The following is a 19,244-nucleotide window of genomic DNA, read 5'->3' on the forward strand; positions in this document are numbered from 1 at the left end:
ATCTTATTTTCTGCACTGGGTGAGGTCATATTTTCTTGAATCTTCTTGATGCTTGTGTATGTGTGACAATATCTGCACATTTAAGGATTAGGCTTTTATTCCACTCTCCACAGCCTGGCTTTATTTGTGCCTGTCTTACAGAGGCCCTTCCAGAAATTCTAAGCCGACTGATGTTTGCTGAGCCTGTGACCAATGCAGCCATCTCAGCACTAGAGGGCGCTCGAAGCCCAGGCTTGCTGCCAGTCTCCCAAGGGCTCTATGATTTACACAGCTCTCCCTCCTTGATGGACCTGAGGAAGAACTCAAGGAGGGTACAAGGGCTGTGTAGGGAAGCTGGTCAGGGACTCCAGTACAGAAGACTGTTTTAATGACCCAGACAAGTGTGTCTCCTAGTGGATCCCTGCAGGGAATGGGTAGTTCCTTGACTTCAGTGAGAGGGGATGGAGCTGATACTGGACCCCCTCAGTATCTGTTTATGGAAGGTGTCTGGAGAGCCCATCTCATTGGCTCAAAGAGATGCTTGTCTCCCAGCAGGTGCTTCTACAGACAGGATAGTTCACTGACTGCAGTGGTGGTTGTGTTGTGTTTAAATTGAATTCTGCTCAAAATTAGTAGGCTGTTGAGTAGGACTTGGAAGTCTGTTTATTACGTTGCAAGGTTACTCTTTGTAGTAGAAATTGACTTACATCCTAGAAATTAAGTTCTGCTACTGAATCTGTTTCAGAATGATTCTGCTACCTGTATCTTTGTCTTACCAAACTTCAAATACTCTTCTTCCTTTTACTTTATATTTCTTTCTTTTTTTTTTTTTTTTTTTAGCAGAACTAAATGTCATCAAAGGGTGGAAAAGGAGAAAGCAAGTCAGGGAGGTTAGTGGAAAGAGAAAGAAGAGTAAACAAAATAATGCAAACATTAGGAAAGAAATCTGTCTTACTGCATTTGATTTCTTTTGTTTGCAAATACATGCTTTCCAGCAAAATGTGCTGGGGTAAAAGTGTATTTTACTTTTTAGTGCTTATTTTTTCAGATGTTAATTGAAAGTTAGTGAAGCTTCTAACTCCTATACAAATGAATTTAAATCTATGTGTTAACACAGCAGTGGATCATTCCCATAACTAGCCCTTTAAGACTGGAAGGACAAGTGACACAGATTTATATTCCTTCCTCTTCTGCCCTTGAGGAGGTGTATAATGGTGGTGTGTAGGGGGTCCAGCCTCCTGTTAGCTGAGGTCATTGAATTAGATCTTGAAATGTATGTAATTATCTCTCCCTCCCATTCTCTCTCCCTCCCATTCTCTCTCTCACACACACACACACACACACACGCACACATATATATATTTGCATGTATATATATTTGTATGTATAAAGCACCTCTGGTGTCTGTAGACATGCATGTATATATATGCATATCTATGTGTGTGTGTGTATGTATATATGACTTTTGAGGGCATTATTTTCAAATTAGTTAAATCTAACTTGAAAAACTTTTATAAATAACAGAAATCAGGGAGTGGTGAGGACAGTGTCCAGCTCTGCCCAAGAGGACATCATCCGGTGGTTTAAAGAGGAGCAGCTACCACTTCGAGCAGGCTACCAGAAAGCTTCAGACACCATAGCCCCCTGGTTCCATGGTGAGTGCAGAGATTTCCTCAATGGTGTTTCGTCTCAGGGCGGATGAAGCTGTGCTAATCCACCAGGAAGACAGAATAAAAGCTTCCATTTATCGGTGCTGCCCAAAAAGAGTCTTTCAGATTATTTTCACAAAGCAGTGTTTCAAAGACGCCTCAGTAAGCTGCATTCTCATGCCTTTTTAGAAGGCAGTCAGCATTCATGGGCACTGGATTCACTGTGGGATAGATTTATCGCCACAAATAAAACCCGTAGGGCGGGAGGGAGAAGTGGTATTCCTGGTGACTTACCACTCGGTGGTTTGATTGCAACTTCCATCATATGGCCACATTTTCCTTCCATCGAGGGAGACACAGTTATGGGGGTGGGAAGGTGTTGGACAGGACAGTGGCTGAGCAACCTTGAACAAATCATTGTTTTTTTCTGGAGGAAACCAATTTATCTAAGTCTCATTTTCCCCGTCTGTTAAATGAAGGAGTTGAACTTTGTGATCTTGTAAGTGAAAACTGGCTTTGATCCCTTGTTTCCAGTATGTAGTTGAGTGTGCAACATAGGTGGTTGGATCCTGAGCAGATACCAGTTAGTAAACATTTTCTGTATTTGACTAAAGAAACTTGATTCAAGCCCCTCTTCCACCCAGCGGATACTTCACAGACCTCTCTGTTTCCTGGATCTCAAGAGAAGTGAGTGGCTTCTTGCCTCAGTTGACTTCCATAAGGTCCATGGTTGAATTGGACTGATTGGCTATGTAGACAACAAAAGGTGCTTTAAAACAAAAATACGGTCCCCTCCCAGAGTCTGTTTGTCCTCAGGATGTCTTGGTTTGAATTATGTTTAAGACATCTTTCCTTGAAGTAGCATCATCTCACACATAAATATACCACAAAAAGTAAACTCCCAAACACATAGCATGGGAAACTTTCTAAAAGGAATAGTTATTTGTGATAGGCTTTCTCCGAAAGTGCTGCTTGTGTGGTCAGAATGTCACAGCGGAACTGTCTGTCTGGCGTCACTGAGGAACTGTCTGTCTGCCGTCACAGCAGAACTGTCTGGCTTCTCTTGGAAGTATTTGTTCTTTGGCGATTCAGAGTTCGTTAAGTGTCCATCCCAGAGGAGTCCCTTCTCCTTCCCAGGATGAAGTTGCAAGCCTCCTTCCTTTCTGCTTGAAGACACTGGGGAAGAGATGATGGTGTCAGAGATGAACAGAAAGAACGTGGGGCAATTATGCATTAGCCGTGGCTGTCTCAGCTGTCTGATAATGCCTTGCTTTCCTTTTTAAAATAAGCACTGAGGAAATCAGCCACTTTGTAGTTTCTGTGTCTTTGGACAGAAGAGGCTGTCATCTCTGATTATAAGATTGGTAGTTTTTTTAACAGCAGGGAGTAAGAAATGGAAAATGTCAGTTGTTATTAAAAATCCTGGGACTTTAACAGGCCGTTCTATTTGAAAGGCTGAAAGCGGCCGGGCGCGGTGGCTCAAGCCTGTAATCCCAGCACTTTGGGAGGCCGAGACGGGCGGATCACGAGGTCAGGAGATCGAGACCATCCTGGCTAACACGGTGAAACCCCGTCTCTACTAAAAATACAAAAAACTAGCCGGGCGACATGGCGGGCGCCTGTAGTCCCAGCTACTCGGGAGGCTGAGGCAGGAGAATGGCGTGAACCCGGGAGGCGGAGCTTGCAGTGAGCTGAGATCCAGCCACTGCACTCCAGCCTGGGCGACAGAGCGAGACTCTGTCTCAAAAAAAAAAAAAAAAGAAAGGCTGAAAGCTAGGAAGACACAGACTAAAAATCGAGTTGGAGCTTTGGTTAAAAAATATGACTCTTGAGTTTTACATAAAGTAACTCACTCAGGTGTGCTTATTTTCAATTTATTTTCACTTATACACATATTTTTCAGACTCATAAGCAAAATTTAAAAAAAAAGCTGTATAGTTAATAACCAGGACATAGTCACATAGTCAGTATACATCTCTATTTTCAGTTTCAAGAAGATACAATTTCACATTTTCAGGATAAAGAGAATATGCATCACATCTTATCTTCTTGAAATATAATTATCACTAGGAAACCTATTCTGAAATATTAAAATGGTAGCCCTTTGTAGGTTTATTATCTTCTTTCCTTTGTCACATCCACCATGAATTACCCTTCGTAAGATGCTATTTTGGTTGCCTAATTTTTCATCCCACCAAGTTTTATACTTTCATCTTTTTCTCTCAATTAAGCTTGAGGTGAGGATGTGGGAGTGAGTAGGAGAGGACAAAGGGATTGAAGAAGACTATTGGATTTCTGGCTTTTGTGGCTGGGAGGAAGGTGGCTGGGCTATCAATGGAGAGAAGGAACATCGGGGATGGGGAGGGTTAGGGAAGCAGAGAAGAGAACAGAGCGTTGTATTTCACAGCATGATAAATGTAGTTAATAGAGTATTGTATGTTTCAAAAGTGCCAAAAGAGTAAATTTCCAATGTTCTTACCAGAAAAAAAAAAACGCTAAGTATTTTAGGTGATGGATGTGTTAATTAGTTTGATTTAATTATTCCACATTGGGTTCATAAATCATAACATCACCTGGTATCCCATAAACTTACACAATTGTAAATTGAAGAATTACAATGAAAATGTTCCAAACTCCTCCCTGTGATCCACAATGCCTACTTGATCTTCCCCTGTCTGTTGCTCCAGACCCATCTCAAGCCACTGTCCCTGCCTTGGTCACCTCTCCAGGCCTGCCTTCCATCCCTCAGACACACCACACTTGTCTCTACCTTAGGGTTCTTGCAGTTGCTCTTCCTGCATGCCTTCCTTTGGCTGACTTCTTAAGGAATTGACTGGCGTGATTATAGAGGCTTGGTAAGTCCCAAATCTGACAGGGTAGAAGGGAAGGCTGGACATGTGGGGAGGAATAGCCTTTTCCATCCAAATGCCTCCTGCTGGCAGCGTCCCTTCCCGCTCAGGGGAGGTCAGCCTTTGTCATAGTAAGGCCTTCAACTGACTGGACAAAACCCACACACATTATGGAGGGTAATCTGCTTTACTCCAAGTCCTCCCATTTAAATCTCATCCAAGGCCAGGTGCAGTGGCTCATGCCTATAATCACAGCACTTTGGGAGGCCGCGGCGGGTGGCTCACTTGAGGTCAGGAGTTTGAGACCAGCCTGACCAACAGGGCAAAACCCCATCTCTACTAAAAATACAAAAATTAGGTGGACATGGTGGTGCACACTTGTAATTGCAGCTACTCGGGTGGCTGAGGCAGGAGAATTGCTTGAATCCAGGAGGCAGAGGTTACAGTGAGCTGAGATCACGCCATTGTACTCCAGCCTGGGCAACAGAGTGATACTCTGTCTCAATAATAATAATAATAATAATAATAATAATAATAAAACAAATCTCATCCAAAAAATTCTTCCCAGAGACATCCAGAATAATTTTTGACCAAATATCTGGGACCATGGCCCAGTCAAGTTGACCCATAAAATTAACCATGGAGGCAACTTTCTTGGTGAGACTGTGCTGGTCTGCTTGCAATAGACACCGTTGAGTTGAGCAGTTAGTTGTCTCCTTAATGAAGCTAGATTTAAGTTCTCAGTGTAATCAGGCAAAATAATCTCAGAAATCCTCAAAACCACAGGCATGAAAGAGATCATACAAATTTTAATTTTTTCCCTTTTCATTAAAAAATGATTTTTCTTATGAAATATTTTAAACACAAAGAAAGTACCAAGAAAAATACAACACCAGTGATATAACAAATGTTATATCTATTCTCCAGGTACAGTGAATATTAACAGCCATATTTACTTCATATCTGTTTTTCTTAAGAAATAAAACTTGCCAGGGCAGGCGTGGTGGCTCATACCTGTAATCCCAGTGCTTTTGAGAGGCTGAGGCAGGCAGATCACTTGAGGTCAGGAGTTTGAGACCAGCCTGGCTAACAAGGCAAAACCCTGTCTCTACTAAAAATATAAAAATTATCTGGATGTGCTGGCAGGCACCTGTAGTTCCAGCTACTTGGGAGACTGAGGCAGGAAAATCGCTTGAACGCTGGAGACAGAGCTGGCAATCAGCCTAGATGGCACTACTGTACTCCAGCCTGGGCTGGGCAGCAGAGTAAGACTCCATCTCAAAAAAAAAAAAAAAAAAAGGAAAAGAAAATCCTGCCATATAGAATTAAGGGGCCCTTTGTTACTTTTTGATCCCATTTCCTTTCCTTGTCTCCTTCTCCAAGGGTGAACTGCTCTTCTGAAGCTGTGATTTCCATCTTGATGTTATGCTGTAAACATATGTATTGTAATGAAAATATACAGTGTTGTGCTTAACATTTAAATGGGATCATGTTACATGTAATGTTTTCTTCCAACATTGTTATTGGGATTTGTCCTTGCTTATACGTATAGACAGGCTCATTCATTTTACCTATCATGTGGTGTTTTATTTTATATATATATATATATATATATAAAATATATGTATACACACATGATACACATGTATCATTATTCATCTCTTCTACATTTGCTGTAACATTTTTGCTATTACAGAAAATGATGTGGTGTACACCCTTGAACATGTCTCGCTGTAAACATGATCATTTCTTCAGAGTATATATTTAGAGGCAGAATTACTAGGAGGTAGGATATGTGCATCTTTAATTATACTGCATATTGCTAAATGCCCATGAAACTGATTATACCAGTATATACTCCTACCAGCTGTACTTGAGAATTTTTGTTTCCCTGTGTACTTGCCAGTTCTTGATACTGCCAGATTTTGATTTTCCATTCCTCTTACGGGTGCACAGTGGAATCTTATTTTAATTTGTACTAATTTATAGTGAGATTGAGCTCATATTTTACTGGCTGGATAAGTAGGTCTTCTGTAATTACTTACACAGATCTTTTGACCATTTTTCTAGTGAATTGATTTTTTTTTTTTTTTTTTTTTTGAGACGGAGTCTCGCTCTGTCGCCCAGGCTGGAGTGCAGTGGCCGGATCTCAGCTCACTACAAGCTCCGCCTCCCGGGTTCACGCCATTCTCCCGCCTCAGCCTCCGAGTAGCTGGGACTACAGGCGCCCGCCACCGCGCCCGGCTAGTTTTTTGTATTTTTAGTAGAGACGGGGTTTCACCGTGTTAGCCAGGAGGGTCTCGATCTCCTGAACTCGTGATCCGCCCACCTTGGCCTCCCAAAGTGCTGGGATTACAGGCTTGAGCCACCGCGCCCGGCCGTGAATTGATTTTTTATATTGACCTGTAGGATTTTATATATTGTAGATACTGATCCTTTGTCAATCATATGAATTACATATATATCCTCCTAGTTTGTGACTTGTCTTTTGACACATTTTAAGGGAGAGGAGTTTTTCATTTCAATGAGGTTAAATTTAGCTATTTTTCCTTTATGATTTTTGCTTGTTGTGTCACGCACAATCCACCCATAATTTATTTTTGCATATAATATGAGACATGGCGACTTTATTATGTAAAAGTATGTACTATATAAAATTTACCACCTTAACCATTTTGTTGTTATTGTTTTGAGACAGAGTCTCACTCTCGTTGCCCAGGCTGGAGTGCAGTGGCATGATCTTGGGCATACCATAACCTCTGCCTCCCGGATTCAAGCAATTCTCCTGCCTCAGCCTCCTGAGTAGCTGGGATTACAGGCACTTGTTACCAAGACTGGCTAATTTTCGTATTTTTAGTAGAGATGGAGTTTCATCATGTTGGCCAGGCTGGTCCTGAACTCCTGACCTCAGGTGATCCACCCGCCTCGGCCTCCCAAAGTGCTGGGACAACCATTTTTAAGTGTACTATTCAGTGTTAAATACATCCATAATATTGTACAATTGGCCACTTGTGGTGGCTCCCACCTATAATCCCAGCACATTGGGTGGCCAAGGCAGATAGATCCCTGAGCCCAGGAGTTTGAGACTAACAACTCAAACTGGCAAACTCCATCTCTACAAAAAAAAAAAAAAAAAAAAACACAAAAAAAATTTGCCAGGCATGGTGGTGCATGCCTATAGTCCTAGCTGCCTGGGAGGCTAATGCAGGAGGATAGCTTGAGTCTAGGAGGCAGAGGTTGCAGTGAGCCAAGATCACACCATGCACTCTAGCCTGGAAGATAGTGCCAGACCCTGCCTCAAACAAAACAAAACAAAACAAAAGTTGTGCAGCTATTACCACCATCCATCTGCAGAAGTCTTTGCACCTTGTAAAACTGAAACTACCCATTTAATAATGTTCCATTCACCACCAACCCCCAGTCCCTGGCAACTACCACGTGCTTTCTTTCTCTATGATTTTTTTTTTTAATTTTTTTAATTTTTTTTTTATTATACTTTAAGTTCTAGGGTACATGTGCATAACGTGCAGGTTTGTTACATATGTATACTTGGGCCATGTTGGTGTGCTGCACCCATCAACTCGTCAGCACCATAATTCATCATTCATATCAGGTATAACTCCAATGCAATCCCTCCCCCCTCCCCCCCATGATAGGCCCAGTGTGTGATGTTCCCCTTCCCGAGTCCAAGTGATCTCATTGTTCAGTTCCACCTATGAATGAGAACATGCGGTGTTTGGTTTCTGTTCTTGTGATAGTTTGCTAAGAATGATGGTTTCCAGCTGCATCCATGTCCCTACAAAGGACACAAACTCATCCTTTTTTATGGCTGCATAGTATTCCATGGTGTATATGTGTCACATTTTCTTAATCCAGTCTGTCACAGATGGACATTGGGTTGATTCCAAGTCTTTGCTATTGTGAATAGTGCCGCAATAAACATACGTGTGCATGTGTCTTTATAGCAGCATGATTTATAATACTTTGGGTATATACCCAGTAGTGGGATGGCTGGGTCATATGGTACATCTAGTTCTAGATCCTTGAGGAATGCCATACTGTTTTCCATAATGGTTGAACTAGTTTACAATCCCACCAACAGTGTAAAAGTGTTCCTATTTCTCCACATCCTCTCCAAGACCTGTTGTTTCCTGACTTTTTAATGATTGCCATTCTAACTGGTGTGAGATGGTATCTCATTGTGGTTTTGATTTGCATTCTCTGATGGCGAGTGATGATGAGCATTTTTCATGTGTCTGTTGGCTGTATGAATGTCTTCTTTTGAGAAATGTCTGTTCATATCCTTTGCCCACTTTTTGATGGGGTGTTGTTTTTTCTTGTAAATTTGTTTGAGTTCTTTGTAGATTCTGGATATTAGCCCTTTGTCAGAGAGAGTAGATTGCAAAAATTTTCTCCCATTCTGTAGGTGCCTGTTCACTCTGATGGTAGTTCTTTTGCTGTGCAGAAGCTCTTTAGTTTAATTAGATCCCATTTGTCAATTTTGGTTTTGCTGCCATTGCTTTGGTGTTTTTTAGACATGAAGTCCTTGCCCATGCCTATGTCCTGAATGGTACTACCTAGGTTTCTTCTAGGGTTTTTATGGTATTAGGTCTAACATTTAAGTCTCTAATCCATCTTGAATTAATCTTTGTATAAGGAGTAAGGAAAGGATCCAGTTTCAGCTTTCTACTTATGGCTAGCCAATTTTCCCAGCACCATTTATTAAATAGGGAATCCTTTCCCCATTTCTGTTTCTCTCAGGTTTGTCAAAGATCAGATGGTGTAGATGTGTGGTATTATTTCGAGGACTCTGTTCTGTTCCATTGGTCTATATCTCTGTTGTGGTACCAGTACCATGCTGTTTTGGTTACTGTAGCCTTGTAGTATAGTTTGAAGTCAGGTAGCGTGACGCCTCCAGCTTTGTCCTTTTGACTTAGGATTGTCTTGGCAATGCGGGCTCTTTTTGGTTCCATATGAACTTTAAAGCCGTTTTTTCCAATTCTGTGAAGAAGTCAAGTTGGTAGCTTGATGGGGATGGCATTGAATCTATAAATCACCTTGGGCAGTATGGCCATTTTCACGATATTGATTCTTCTATCCATGAGCATGGTATGTTCTTCCATTGTTTGTGTCCTCTTTGATTTCACTGAGCAGTGGTTTGTAGTTCTCCTTGAAGAGGTCCTTTACATCCCTTGTAAGTTGGATTCCTAGGTATTTATTCTCTTTGAAGCAATTGTGAATGGAAGTTCATTCATGATTTGGCTCTCTGTTTGTCTGTTACTGGTGTATAAGAATGCTTGTGATTTTTGCACATTAATTTGTATCCTGAGACTTTGCTGAAGTTGCTTATCAGCTTAGGAGATTTGGGCTGAGACAATGGGGTTTTCTAAATATACAATCATGTCATCTGCAAACAGGGACAATTTGACTTCTTCTTTTCCTAACTGGATACCCTTGATTTCTTTCTCTTGCCTGATTGCCCTAGCCAGAACTTCTAAGACTATGTTGAATAGGAGTGGTGAGAGAGGGCATCCCTGTCTTGTGCCAGTTTTCAAAGGGAATTTTCCGTTTTTGCCCATTCAGTATGATATTGGCTGTGGGTTTGTCATAAATAGCTCTTATTATTTTGAGGTACGTTCCATCAATACCGATTTATTGAGCGTTTTTAGCATGAAGGGCTGTTGAATTTTGTCAAAAGCCTTTTCTGCATTTGAGATCATCATGTGGTTCTTGTCTTTGGTTCTGTTTATATGCTGGATTACGTTTATTGATTTGCAAATGTTGAACCAGCCTTGCATCCCAGGGATGAAGCCCACTTGATCATGGTGGATAAGCTTTTTGATGTGCTGCTGAATCCGGTTTGCCAGTATTTATTGAGGATTTTTGCATCGATGTTCATCAGGGATATTGGTCTAAAATTCTCTTTTTTTGTTGTGTCTCTGCCAGGCTTTGGTATCAGGATGATGTTGGCCTCATAAAATGAGTTAGGGAGGATTCCCTCTTTTTCAATTGATTGGAATAGTTTCAGAAGGAATGGTACCAGCTCCTCCTTGTACCTCTGGTAGAATCAGCTGTGAATCCATCTGGTCCTGGACTTTTTTTGGTTGGTAGGCTATTAATTATTGCTCAATTTGAGAGCCTGCTATGGTCTATTCAGGGATTCAACTTCTTCCTGGTTTAGTCTTGGAAGAGTGTAAGTGTCCAGGAAATTATCCATTTCTTCTAGATTCTCGTGATTTGCGTAGAGGTGTTTATAGTATTCTCTGATGGTAGTTTGTATTTCTGTGGGGTCCGTGGTGATATCCCCTTTATCATTTTTATTGTGTCTATTTGATTCTTCTCTCTTTTCTTCTTTATTAGTCTTGCTAGCAGTCTGTCAATTTTGTTGATCTTTTCAGAAAAACAACTCCTGGATTCATTGATTTTTTGGAGGGTTTTTTGTGTCTCTATCTCCTTCAGTTCTGCTCTGATCATAGTTATTTTTGTCTTCTGCTAGCTTTTGAATGTGTTTGCTCTTGCCTCTCTAGTTCTTTTAATTGTGATGTTAGAGTGTCAATTTTAGATCTTTCCTGCTTTCTCTTGTGGGCATTTAGTGCTATAAATTTCCCTCTACACACTGCTTTAAATGTGTCCCAGAGATTCTGGTATGTTGTATCTTTGTTTCATTGGTTTCAAAGAACATCTTTATTTCTGCCTTCATTTCGTTATGTACCCAGTAGTCATTCAGGAGCAGGTTGTTCAGTTTCCATGTAGTTGAGCGGTTTTGATTGAGTTTCTTAGTCCTGAGTTCTAGTTTGATTGCACTGTGGTCCGAGAGACAGTTTGTTGTAATTTCTGTTCTTTTACATTTGCTGAGGAGTGCTTTACTTCCAATTATGTGGTCAATTTTGGAATAAGTGTGATGTGGTGCTGAGAAGAATGTATATTCTGTTGATTTGGGGTGGAGAGTTCTATAGATGTCTATTAGGTCCGCTTGGTGCAGAGATGAGTTCAGTTCCTGGATATCCTTGTTAACTTTCTGTCTCGTTGATCTGTCTAATGTTGACAGTGGAGTGTTGAAGTCTCCCATTATTATTGTATGGGAGTCTAAGTCTCTTTGTAAGTCTGTAAGTACTTGCTTTATGAATCTGGGTGCTCCTGTATTGGGTGCATATATTTAGGATAGTTAGCTCTTCCTGTTGAATTGATCCCTTTACCATTATGTAATGGCCTTCTTTGTCTCTTTTGATCTTGATGGTTTAAAGTCTGTTTTATCAGAGACGAGGATTGCAACCCTGCTTTTTCTTGTTTTCCATTTGCTTGGTAGATCTTCCTCCATCCCTTTATTTTGAGCCTATGTATGTCTCTGCATGTGAGATGGGTCTCCTGAATACAGCAGACTGATGGGTCTTGACTCTTTATCCAGTTTGCCAGTCTGTGTCTTTAATTGGATCATTTAGTCCATTAACATTAAGGTTAATATTGTTATGTGTGAACTTGATCCTGCCATTATGATATTAACTGGTTATTTTGCTCGTTAGTTGATGCAGTTTCTTCCTAGCCTCGATGGTCTTTACATTTTGACTATTCTAAATATCTCGTCTAAGTAGAATTGTACAGTATTTGTCTTTTTGTGACTGGTTTATTTCATTTAGTATCATGTCCTCAAGATTTATTCATGTTGTCATGTATGTCAGAATTTCCTTCGTTTTTGAAGTAGAATAATATTCCATTCTATGGATGGACCACATTTTGCTTACCCATTATCTGTTGCTTCCATGTTTCAGGTATTGTGAATAGCGCTGCTGAGAACACAGGTGTAGAAATATCTCTCAGAGAGTCTGCTTTCAGTTCTTTTGGGTATTTACCCAATGGAATTGGAATTTCAGGATCATAGGGTAATTCTGTGGTTTAACTTTGTAGAAACCGGCCATACTGTTTTCCATAGTGGCTATGCTATACTATTTTACCTTCCCACCAACAGTGGCTATGCTATACTATTTTACCTTTCCACCAACAGTGCACAAGAATTTCAGTTCCTCCACATCCTTGCCAGCACTTGTTATTTTTCTTTTTCTTTTCTTTTTTTTTTTTCTTTTAAGAGACAAGGTCTTTGTCTGTTGCCTAGGCTGGAGCACAGTGGCACAATTATAGCTCACTGCAGTCTCAAACTCCTAGGCTCAAGTGATCTTCCCATCTCAGCCTCTTGAGCAGCTGGAACTATAAGCCTGCAATACCATGTCTGGCTAATTTTTAAATTTTTGGTAGAGCCAGGACCTCACTGTTGCTCAGGCTGGTCTGAAATGCCTGGCCTCAAGCAGTCCTCCCTCCTCAGCCTCCCAAAGAACTGAAATTACAGGCATGAGTCACTATGACTGTTTTCTTTTTTTTTTCTCTATTTCATAGCACCTATCCTAGAGGATGGGAGGTCATATGTCATTATGGTTTTGATTTATATTTCCCTAATGACTAGTAATGTTAAGCACCTTTTCATTTGCTTATTGGCCATTTGTATATCTTCTTTGAAAAATGTTTACTTGAACTCTTTGCCCAGTTTTGGATTGGGTTCTTGTTGAATTATAAGAGTTCTCTATACAGTATATTTTGGGTATCAATCCTTCATTAGATATCTAATTTAAAAATATTTTTGCCTGTTTTATGGGTTGCCTTTTTAATCTGTTGTCTTTTGATGTATAAAATGCTTTAATTTTTATGAAGTTCAATGTGCCTATTTTTTTCTTGTGTTGCTGGTGCTTTTGGTGTTGTATCTAAGAAATCACTGCCAAATCCAATGTTGTGAAGATTTGACCCTCTGTCTTCTTCTGAAAGTGTTCCAGGTTTAGGTCCTACATTTAAGTCTTTGATCCCTTTTGAGTTAATTTTTACATATGGTGTTAGATAAGGGTCCAACTTCATTCTTTCACACATGGTTATCCAATTTTACCAGCACCATTTATTGAAATGACTGCCCCTTCCCTATTGAATGGTGTTGGCCCCTTTGTCAAAATTCATTTGACCACATCTAAGCATTTTTACTTCTGGGTTTTTTATTATAATCTATTGGTCTTTAAGTCTGTGTATAGGCTGGTACCACATTGTTTTGATTACTATAGCATTGCATTAAGTTTTGAAATGACTATGTGTGAGTCTTCTAGTTTTTTCTTCTATTTTCAAGATTGTTTTGATTATTTGGGGTCTCAAGATTCCACATTAATTTTTAGATAGGTTTTTCTACTTCTACAAAAAGTGTCGTTGAGATTTTGGTAGAGATTACATTGAATCTGTATATCATTTTGAATAGTATTGTTATCTTTATTAAGTCTCTGATCCATGAACATGGGATGTGTTTTCATTTACTTATGTCTTCTTTATCTCAGCAATGTTTTGTAGTTGGTTTTGTTGTTGTTGTTTGTTTGTTTTTGTTTTTTTTTTTAGACAGAGTCTTGCTCTGGTGCCTGGGCTGGAATGCTGAAGTGCAGTGGTGTGATCTGTGCTCACTGCAACCTCTGCCTCTCAGATTCAAGCAATTCTCCCATCTCAGCCTCCCAAGTAGCTGGGATTACAGGCACCCACTACCATGTCTGGCTAATTTTTGTATTTTTAGTTGAGACAGGGTTTCACTATGTTGGCCAGGCTGTTATCAAACTCCTGACCTCAAGTGATCCACCTGCTTCAGCCTCCCAAACTTCTGGGATTACAAGCATGAGCCACTGTGCCTAGTCATCAGTGTTTTGTAGTTTCCATTGTATAAGTCTTTCACTTCCTTGGTTAATTCTAAGTATTCTTTTTCCTTTTTTTTTTTTTTTTTTGAGACAGAGCCTCCCTCTGTCACCCAGGCTAGAGTGCGGTGGCGCGATCTCCACTCATTGCAAGCTCCGCCTCCCAGGTTCACGCCATTCTCCTGCCTCAGCCTCCCATGTAGCTGGGACTACAGGTGCCCGCCACCACACCCGGCTAATTTTTTGTATTTTTAGTAGAGATGGGATTTCACCGTGTTAGCCAGAATGGTCTCGATCTTCTGACCTCGTGATCCGCCTGTCTTGGCCTACCGAAGTGCTGGGATTATAGGCTTGAGCCACCGTGCCCGGCCCTAAGTAGTCTTTTTGATGATAGTGTAAATGGAATTTGATTTGTAATTTCCTTCTGAGAGTGTTCATTGTCAAGTGTATAGAAATGCAACTGATTTTTTGTGTATTGACTGTGTATCCTGCCACCTTATTTAATTCATTTATTAGTTTTAACAGTTTTTTGTGGAATCTTTCTGGTTTTCTACATAGACGATTGTATGATCTGACAACAGAGATAATTTTACTTCTTCTTTTCTAATTTGGATACCTTTTATTTATTTTATCTAACTGCTGTAGCTAGAACTTCCAAGAATAGTTGAATAGAAATGGCGAAAGTGGGCATCCCTGCCTTATTCCTGATCTTAGAAGAAATGTCATTCAGTACTAACTATGATGTTTGCTGTGAGTTTTTCATACATGGCCTTTACTATGTTGAGGTAGTTTCCTTCTCTTCCTAGTTTGTTGAGTTTTTATCATGATAGGGTATTGCATGTTGTTGGATGTTTTTTCTGCACTGAGATGAGCATGTATTTTTTTCGTTTATTCTGTTAATACGGTGTATTACACTGATCAGTTTTCATATATTGTACCATCTTGCATTCCAGGAATAAATCCTACTTGGTATGGTATATGATCCTGTTGATATGCTGCTGGATTAATTTTGATAATAACCATGTTACTGTAATACTATCTTTTATAATTGCCTATGTGTTTACCTTTATTGAGTTACTTGTTTCTTCATTTGGCTTTGAGTTACCCGTCTGCATCCTTTCATTTCACCATGTAGCATCCTTGGACACTTCTTGCATGGCAGGTTTACTGGTAACAAACTTCCTTAGCTTTTGTTTACCCAGGAATGTCTTAATTTGTCTCCCACTTTTAAAGGACAGTTTTTCCAGGATTGGCCAAAAGAATCAAGAATCAGTAGGATTCTTGATTGACAGTTGTTTTTTCTTTTAGTATTTTGAATATGCAGATAGTCCTAAAATTCCAATGGTTTGACTTATGATTTTTTTACCTTATGATGGTGTGAACGTGATACACATTCAGTAAACACCATACTTCAAGTACCTGTTCAACCATTCTGGTTTTCACTTTCAGTACAATATTCAATAAATTGCATGGGATATTCACTTTAAAAATGGTTTTTGTGTTAGATGATTTTGCCAAACTGTAGGGTAATGTAAATATTCTGACCATGTTTAAGGTAGGCTAGGCTAAGTTATGATGTTCAGTAAGTTAGATGTATTAAGTGAATTTTTGACTGACAGTATTCTCAACTTATGCTGGGTGTATAAGGATGTAACCCCCCCATCATAAGGTAAGTTGAGGAGCGTCTTTATTGGCTCACTGCTTTCTGTTCTCCAAAACTAGTGATGAGAAATTTGGGGATAATCTTATTGACCATCCCTTGTATGTGATGAGTTGCTTCTCTCTTGCTGCTTTGAAGATTCTTTTTTTTTTTTTTTTTTTGAGACAGAGTCTCACTCTGTAACCCTGGCTATAGTACAGTGGTGTGATCTCGGCTCACTACAGCCTCGACCTCCCAGGTTCAAGCAGTCTTCCTGCCTCAGTCCTGTCAAGTAGCTGGGACTATAGGCACATGCCACCACATCTGGCCAATCTTTGTCTTTTGACAGTTTGATTGTACCATATGTCAGTGTGGGTCTCTTTTAAGTTCATCTCACTTGGATTTCATTGAATTTCTTGGATGTTTATATTAATGTCTTTCATCAAATTTGGGGAGTTTTCATTATTTCTTCAAATATTCTCTCTGCCTCCTTCTCCTTTTGATAGTTCCACAAAACATATATTGGGTCATTTGATGCCGTTCCATAGGTGCCTTAGGCTATGTTCACTTTTCATTTTATTCTTTCTGTTCCTCAAACTCGATAATGTCCATTGTCCTGTCTTCAAGTTCAGTGATTCTTTCATCTGCCCACTTAAATCTGCCTGTGAATTCCTCTAGCGAATTTTTGATTTTAGTTATACTTTCAGCTCTAGGATTTCTTCCTTATATATTTTTTTTTTAGGTTTTCTCTTTATATTTACATTTTGTGCATGCATAGTCTTTGAGTAGATCTGTCATCGAGTCTTTTTCATTCCAGGACAGTTTCTGATTTGTTTTCCTTTGAATGGGCCATATTTTTCTTTGGATTTTCATGCATTGTGATTTTTTGCTGAAAACTGGGTATTTGAATGTAATAATGTGGTAACTCTGGGAATCTGATTCTTCCTCTTCCCCAAGGCTTACTATTTTTTTTGTTTCTATTGTTACAGGCTTTCTCTATGTCAAGGATCAGCCTGAGGTACAAACTTAAGGTCTTCACAGCTCCTTTTTGAGCCTGTACCTTTCCACGGCCATGAATAGTCATGTTACGATTTTCTCCCTATATGAAATTATTTTTGAATGTCCCAGTCTTTAGTGTCTGGCTCCCAAAAGGGGGAAAAAATTAAGGGGGAGGGATTTTAAAATGTAATGACTAGATTACCTAGTTTTGAGTTGAGTTTTCTTCTCTGTAAAATGAGGATAATACTAATCTATCTATGTCATAGGGTTGTTCTTATAAAGTAAATCAGCTAATATTATGTAAAGTGCTTGGAATAGTACCTAATACATGGTGTTTGTTATTTTGATTTATCAGAATTGTGCAGTTTAAGTCCATCTTTCCTGTTCCCCTACCTTTCTTTTCCTATTGTTTTGAGTAACAGTGTAAGTAAGCAGCACTTCAATAGAATAGATTGTAATTACTGCAAAAACTGCGCTATGTTATTTCTACAAGTGTTTATTTGGAGCCTGTCTTTAAAAGCTAGGAGGCCACCTCAGAAGCAAACAGTAATCTGGAAGGACAGAGGGTCAACACCTTCACCAACAGAGAATGAAGGTTTTTGGGCAAGTTTGGCAGGACATTGCAGGTTAAGGTTGAGCTTGGGTTTGGGAGGGATGGCGCAAAGAGATGGGGGTGAGTCTTAGTGTTTCTAAAGTTAATAGCTCCCATTTTCTGGATTTATGATCTTCTAAATATTGTTATTGCTTAAGTCTGCCTGATTTTGTCATCCTTTATCTCTTCTTATCCCATTGTCCTTGAACGACCATTTTTTCAGGTCGGGACTGTCTCGACCTTCAAATGCCATGCTTGTTTTATTCATTTGGTTCTTGCATCTGATAGCCAGATTCCAGCATTCTTTAAGAAAGACCTTATAGTCTGTAATATCTGTAAACTAAGTAAATAATGTAGGAAAGTCCTTCTGGCCAAACTTAACATCCTGCTGACTGAAGAGTCATCCCAGTTATTCTGGCTTCAGATGATGAGTCTCCAAAGTATGCAGATACATCATTCATTTTACCCACTAACATGCTTTTAAAGTTCCCCAAGACAGGGCCAAAGAATAAATAAAATTGAGATCTGAAGTTCTGTCTGGAACACCACAGGTTTATTTCTTCATTCTATCAACATTTTCCTCCTTCTGCTAAAAATAAAGCAATATATTGGAGCTTAGAAACTGGCAGGGACTGGGAGTGGGAAGATGGGCAGAAAGATAGAAATCTGTGTATAGACAAGTTTAGGATTTAGAAATTTTCCAATTATAAACAATTTTTAAACAAAATTGCACACATTTGCTTTATGTATCAATAGTTGATCATTAATCCTCTGAAATTTAATGAACACTCTTATTCAAATGTAGATGTAATTAGATTTTTGATGAAATCTCTCCATCTTGAGTTGTTTCTTTTAGCTGTCTTTTGCTGTCATGGCATACAACTGAACCTGCCCTTCCGGTGATTTGGTCCAACCAGTACTTTATATATATTTTAAGCTACTTAGCAAGCACATCCTCTTTACTTTGGTGGGATAGCAATCTAGTTCACCCTTCAGCGTTTTTTTTGTTTGTCTGTTTGTTTGTTTTTGAGACAGACTCTTTCTCCACTACCCAGGCTGGAGTGCAGTGACATGATGTCAGCTCACTGTAGCCTCCACCTCCCAGGTTCAGACGATTCTCCTGCCTCTGCCTCAGGAGTAGTTGGAATTACAAGGCATGTGCCACCATGCCTGGCTAAGTTTTGTATTTTTAGTAGAGACCATGTTGGTCAGGCTGGTCTCGAACTTCTGACTTCAAGTGATCTACCCGCCTTGGCCTCCCAAAGTGCTGGGATTACAGGCCTGAGCCACCATGCCTGGCCACACTTCAGCTATTTTGATTTCTTCCATTTTTTGATACATTCCACTGACTCTTTAGAGGGTCACTCTGAACATCCTGGAGGTAGTTATTCTCTGGAATTGTCGTTCCCTAGAGATGGTTGTTAAGGAAGAATCCTGTGTCCCACTCCTCCCCACTTCCCTTCTACTCCTGACAGTTTGTCACGCACAGCTCCTTCAAAACGGGGACCAGATACCACCCCAGATGGAGCGTATGTCACTCAATACGTTGCATTAAGAAGGAGTCATGGAGGCTTCCCAAAATTTCTTTCAGTCTAACATCTTAGCAGACCGATGAGTCAGTAGTTCTGATCCTTGACTTATTAAGGAGCTTCTCAGTGATCATCTGTCCTATGACTATTTTGCTGAAGAATGGAGATTTCTGAATTGTGGGGCTATCGATATTCTGCCCACCTGTCACAAAGGGATTTTCAAGCTGCTGTCTTCACCGAGCACAAAGGAGTTATTTATGTGATTTCTCAAAGCCTCTTTGTTCTTAAACCTCAAATGACATATATATCC

General features: G+C 39.9%; 1 protein-coding gene across 4 annotated transcripts in view; it reads left to right on the forward strand.

Moving 5' to 3' along the window:
* SH2D4A (SH2 domain containing 4A) overlaps positions 1-19,244 on the forward strand; it is an 89,426-nt gene that overhangs the window by 60,828 nt on the left and 9,354 nt on the right. For all 4 annotated transcript variants that reach the window (XM_033226974.1, XM_033226991.1, XM_033226983.1 and 1 more), the window contains one exon: positions 1,504-1,634. In XM_033226974.1, the coding sequence (XP_033082865.1) occupies positions 1,504-1,634 (131 nt within the window). The remainder of the gene's footprint in view (positions 1-1,503; positions 1,635-19,244) is intronic.

Source organism: Trachypithecus francoisi, unplaced genomic scaffold (assembly GCF_009764315.1).
Source record: "Trachypithecus francoisi isolate TF-2019V2 unplaced genomic scaffold, Tfra_2.0 Contig01440, whole genome shotgun sequence".
Lineage (NCBI taxonomy): Eukaryota > Metazoa > Chordata > Mammalia > Primates > Cercopithecidae > Trachypithecus > Trachypithecus francoisi.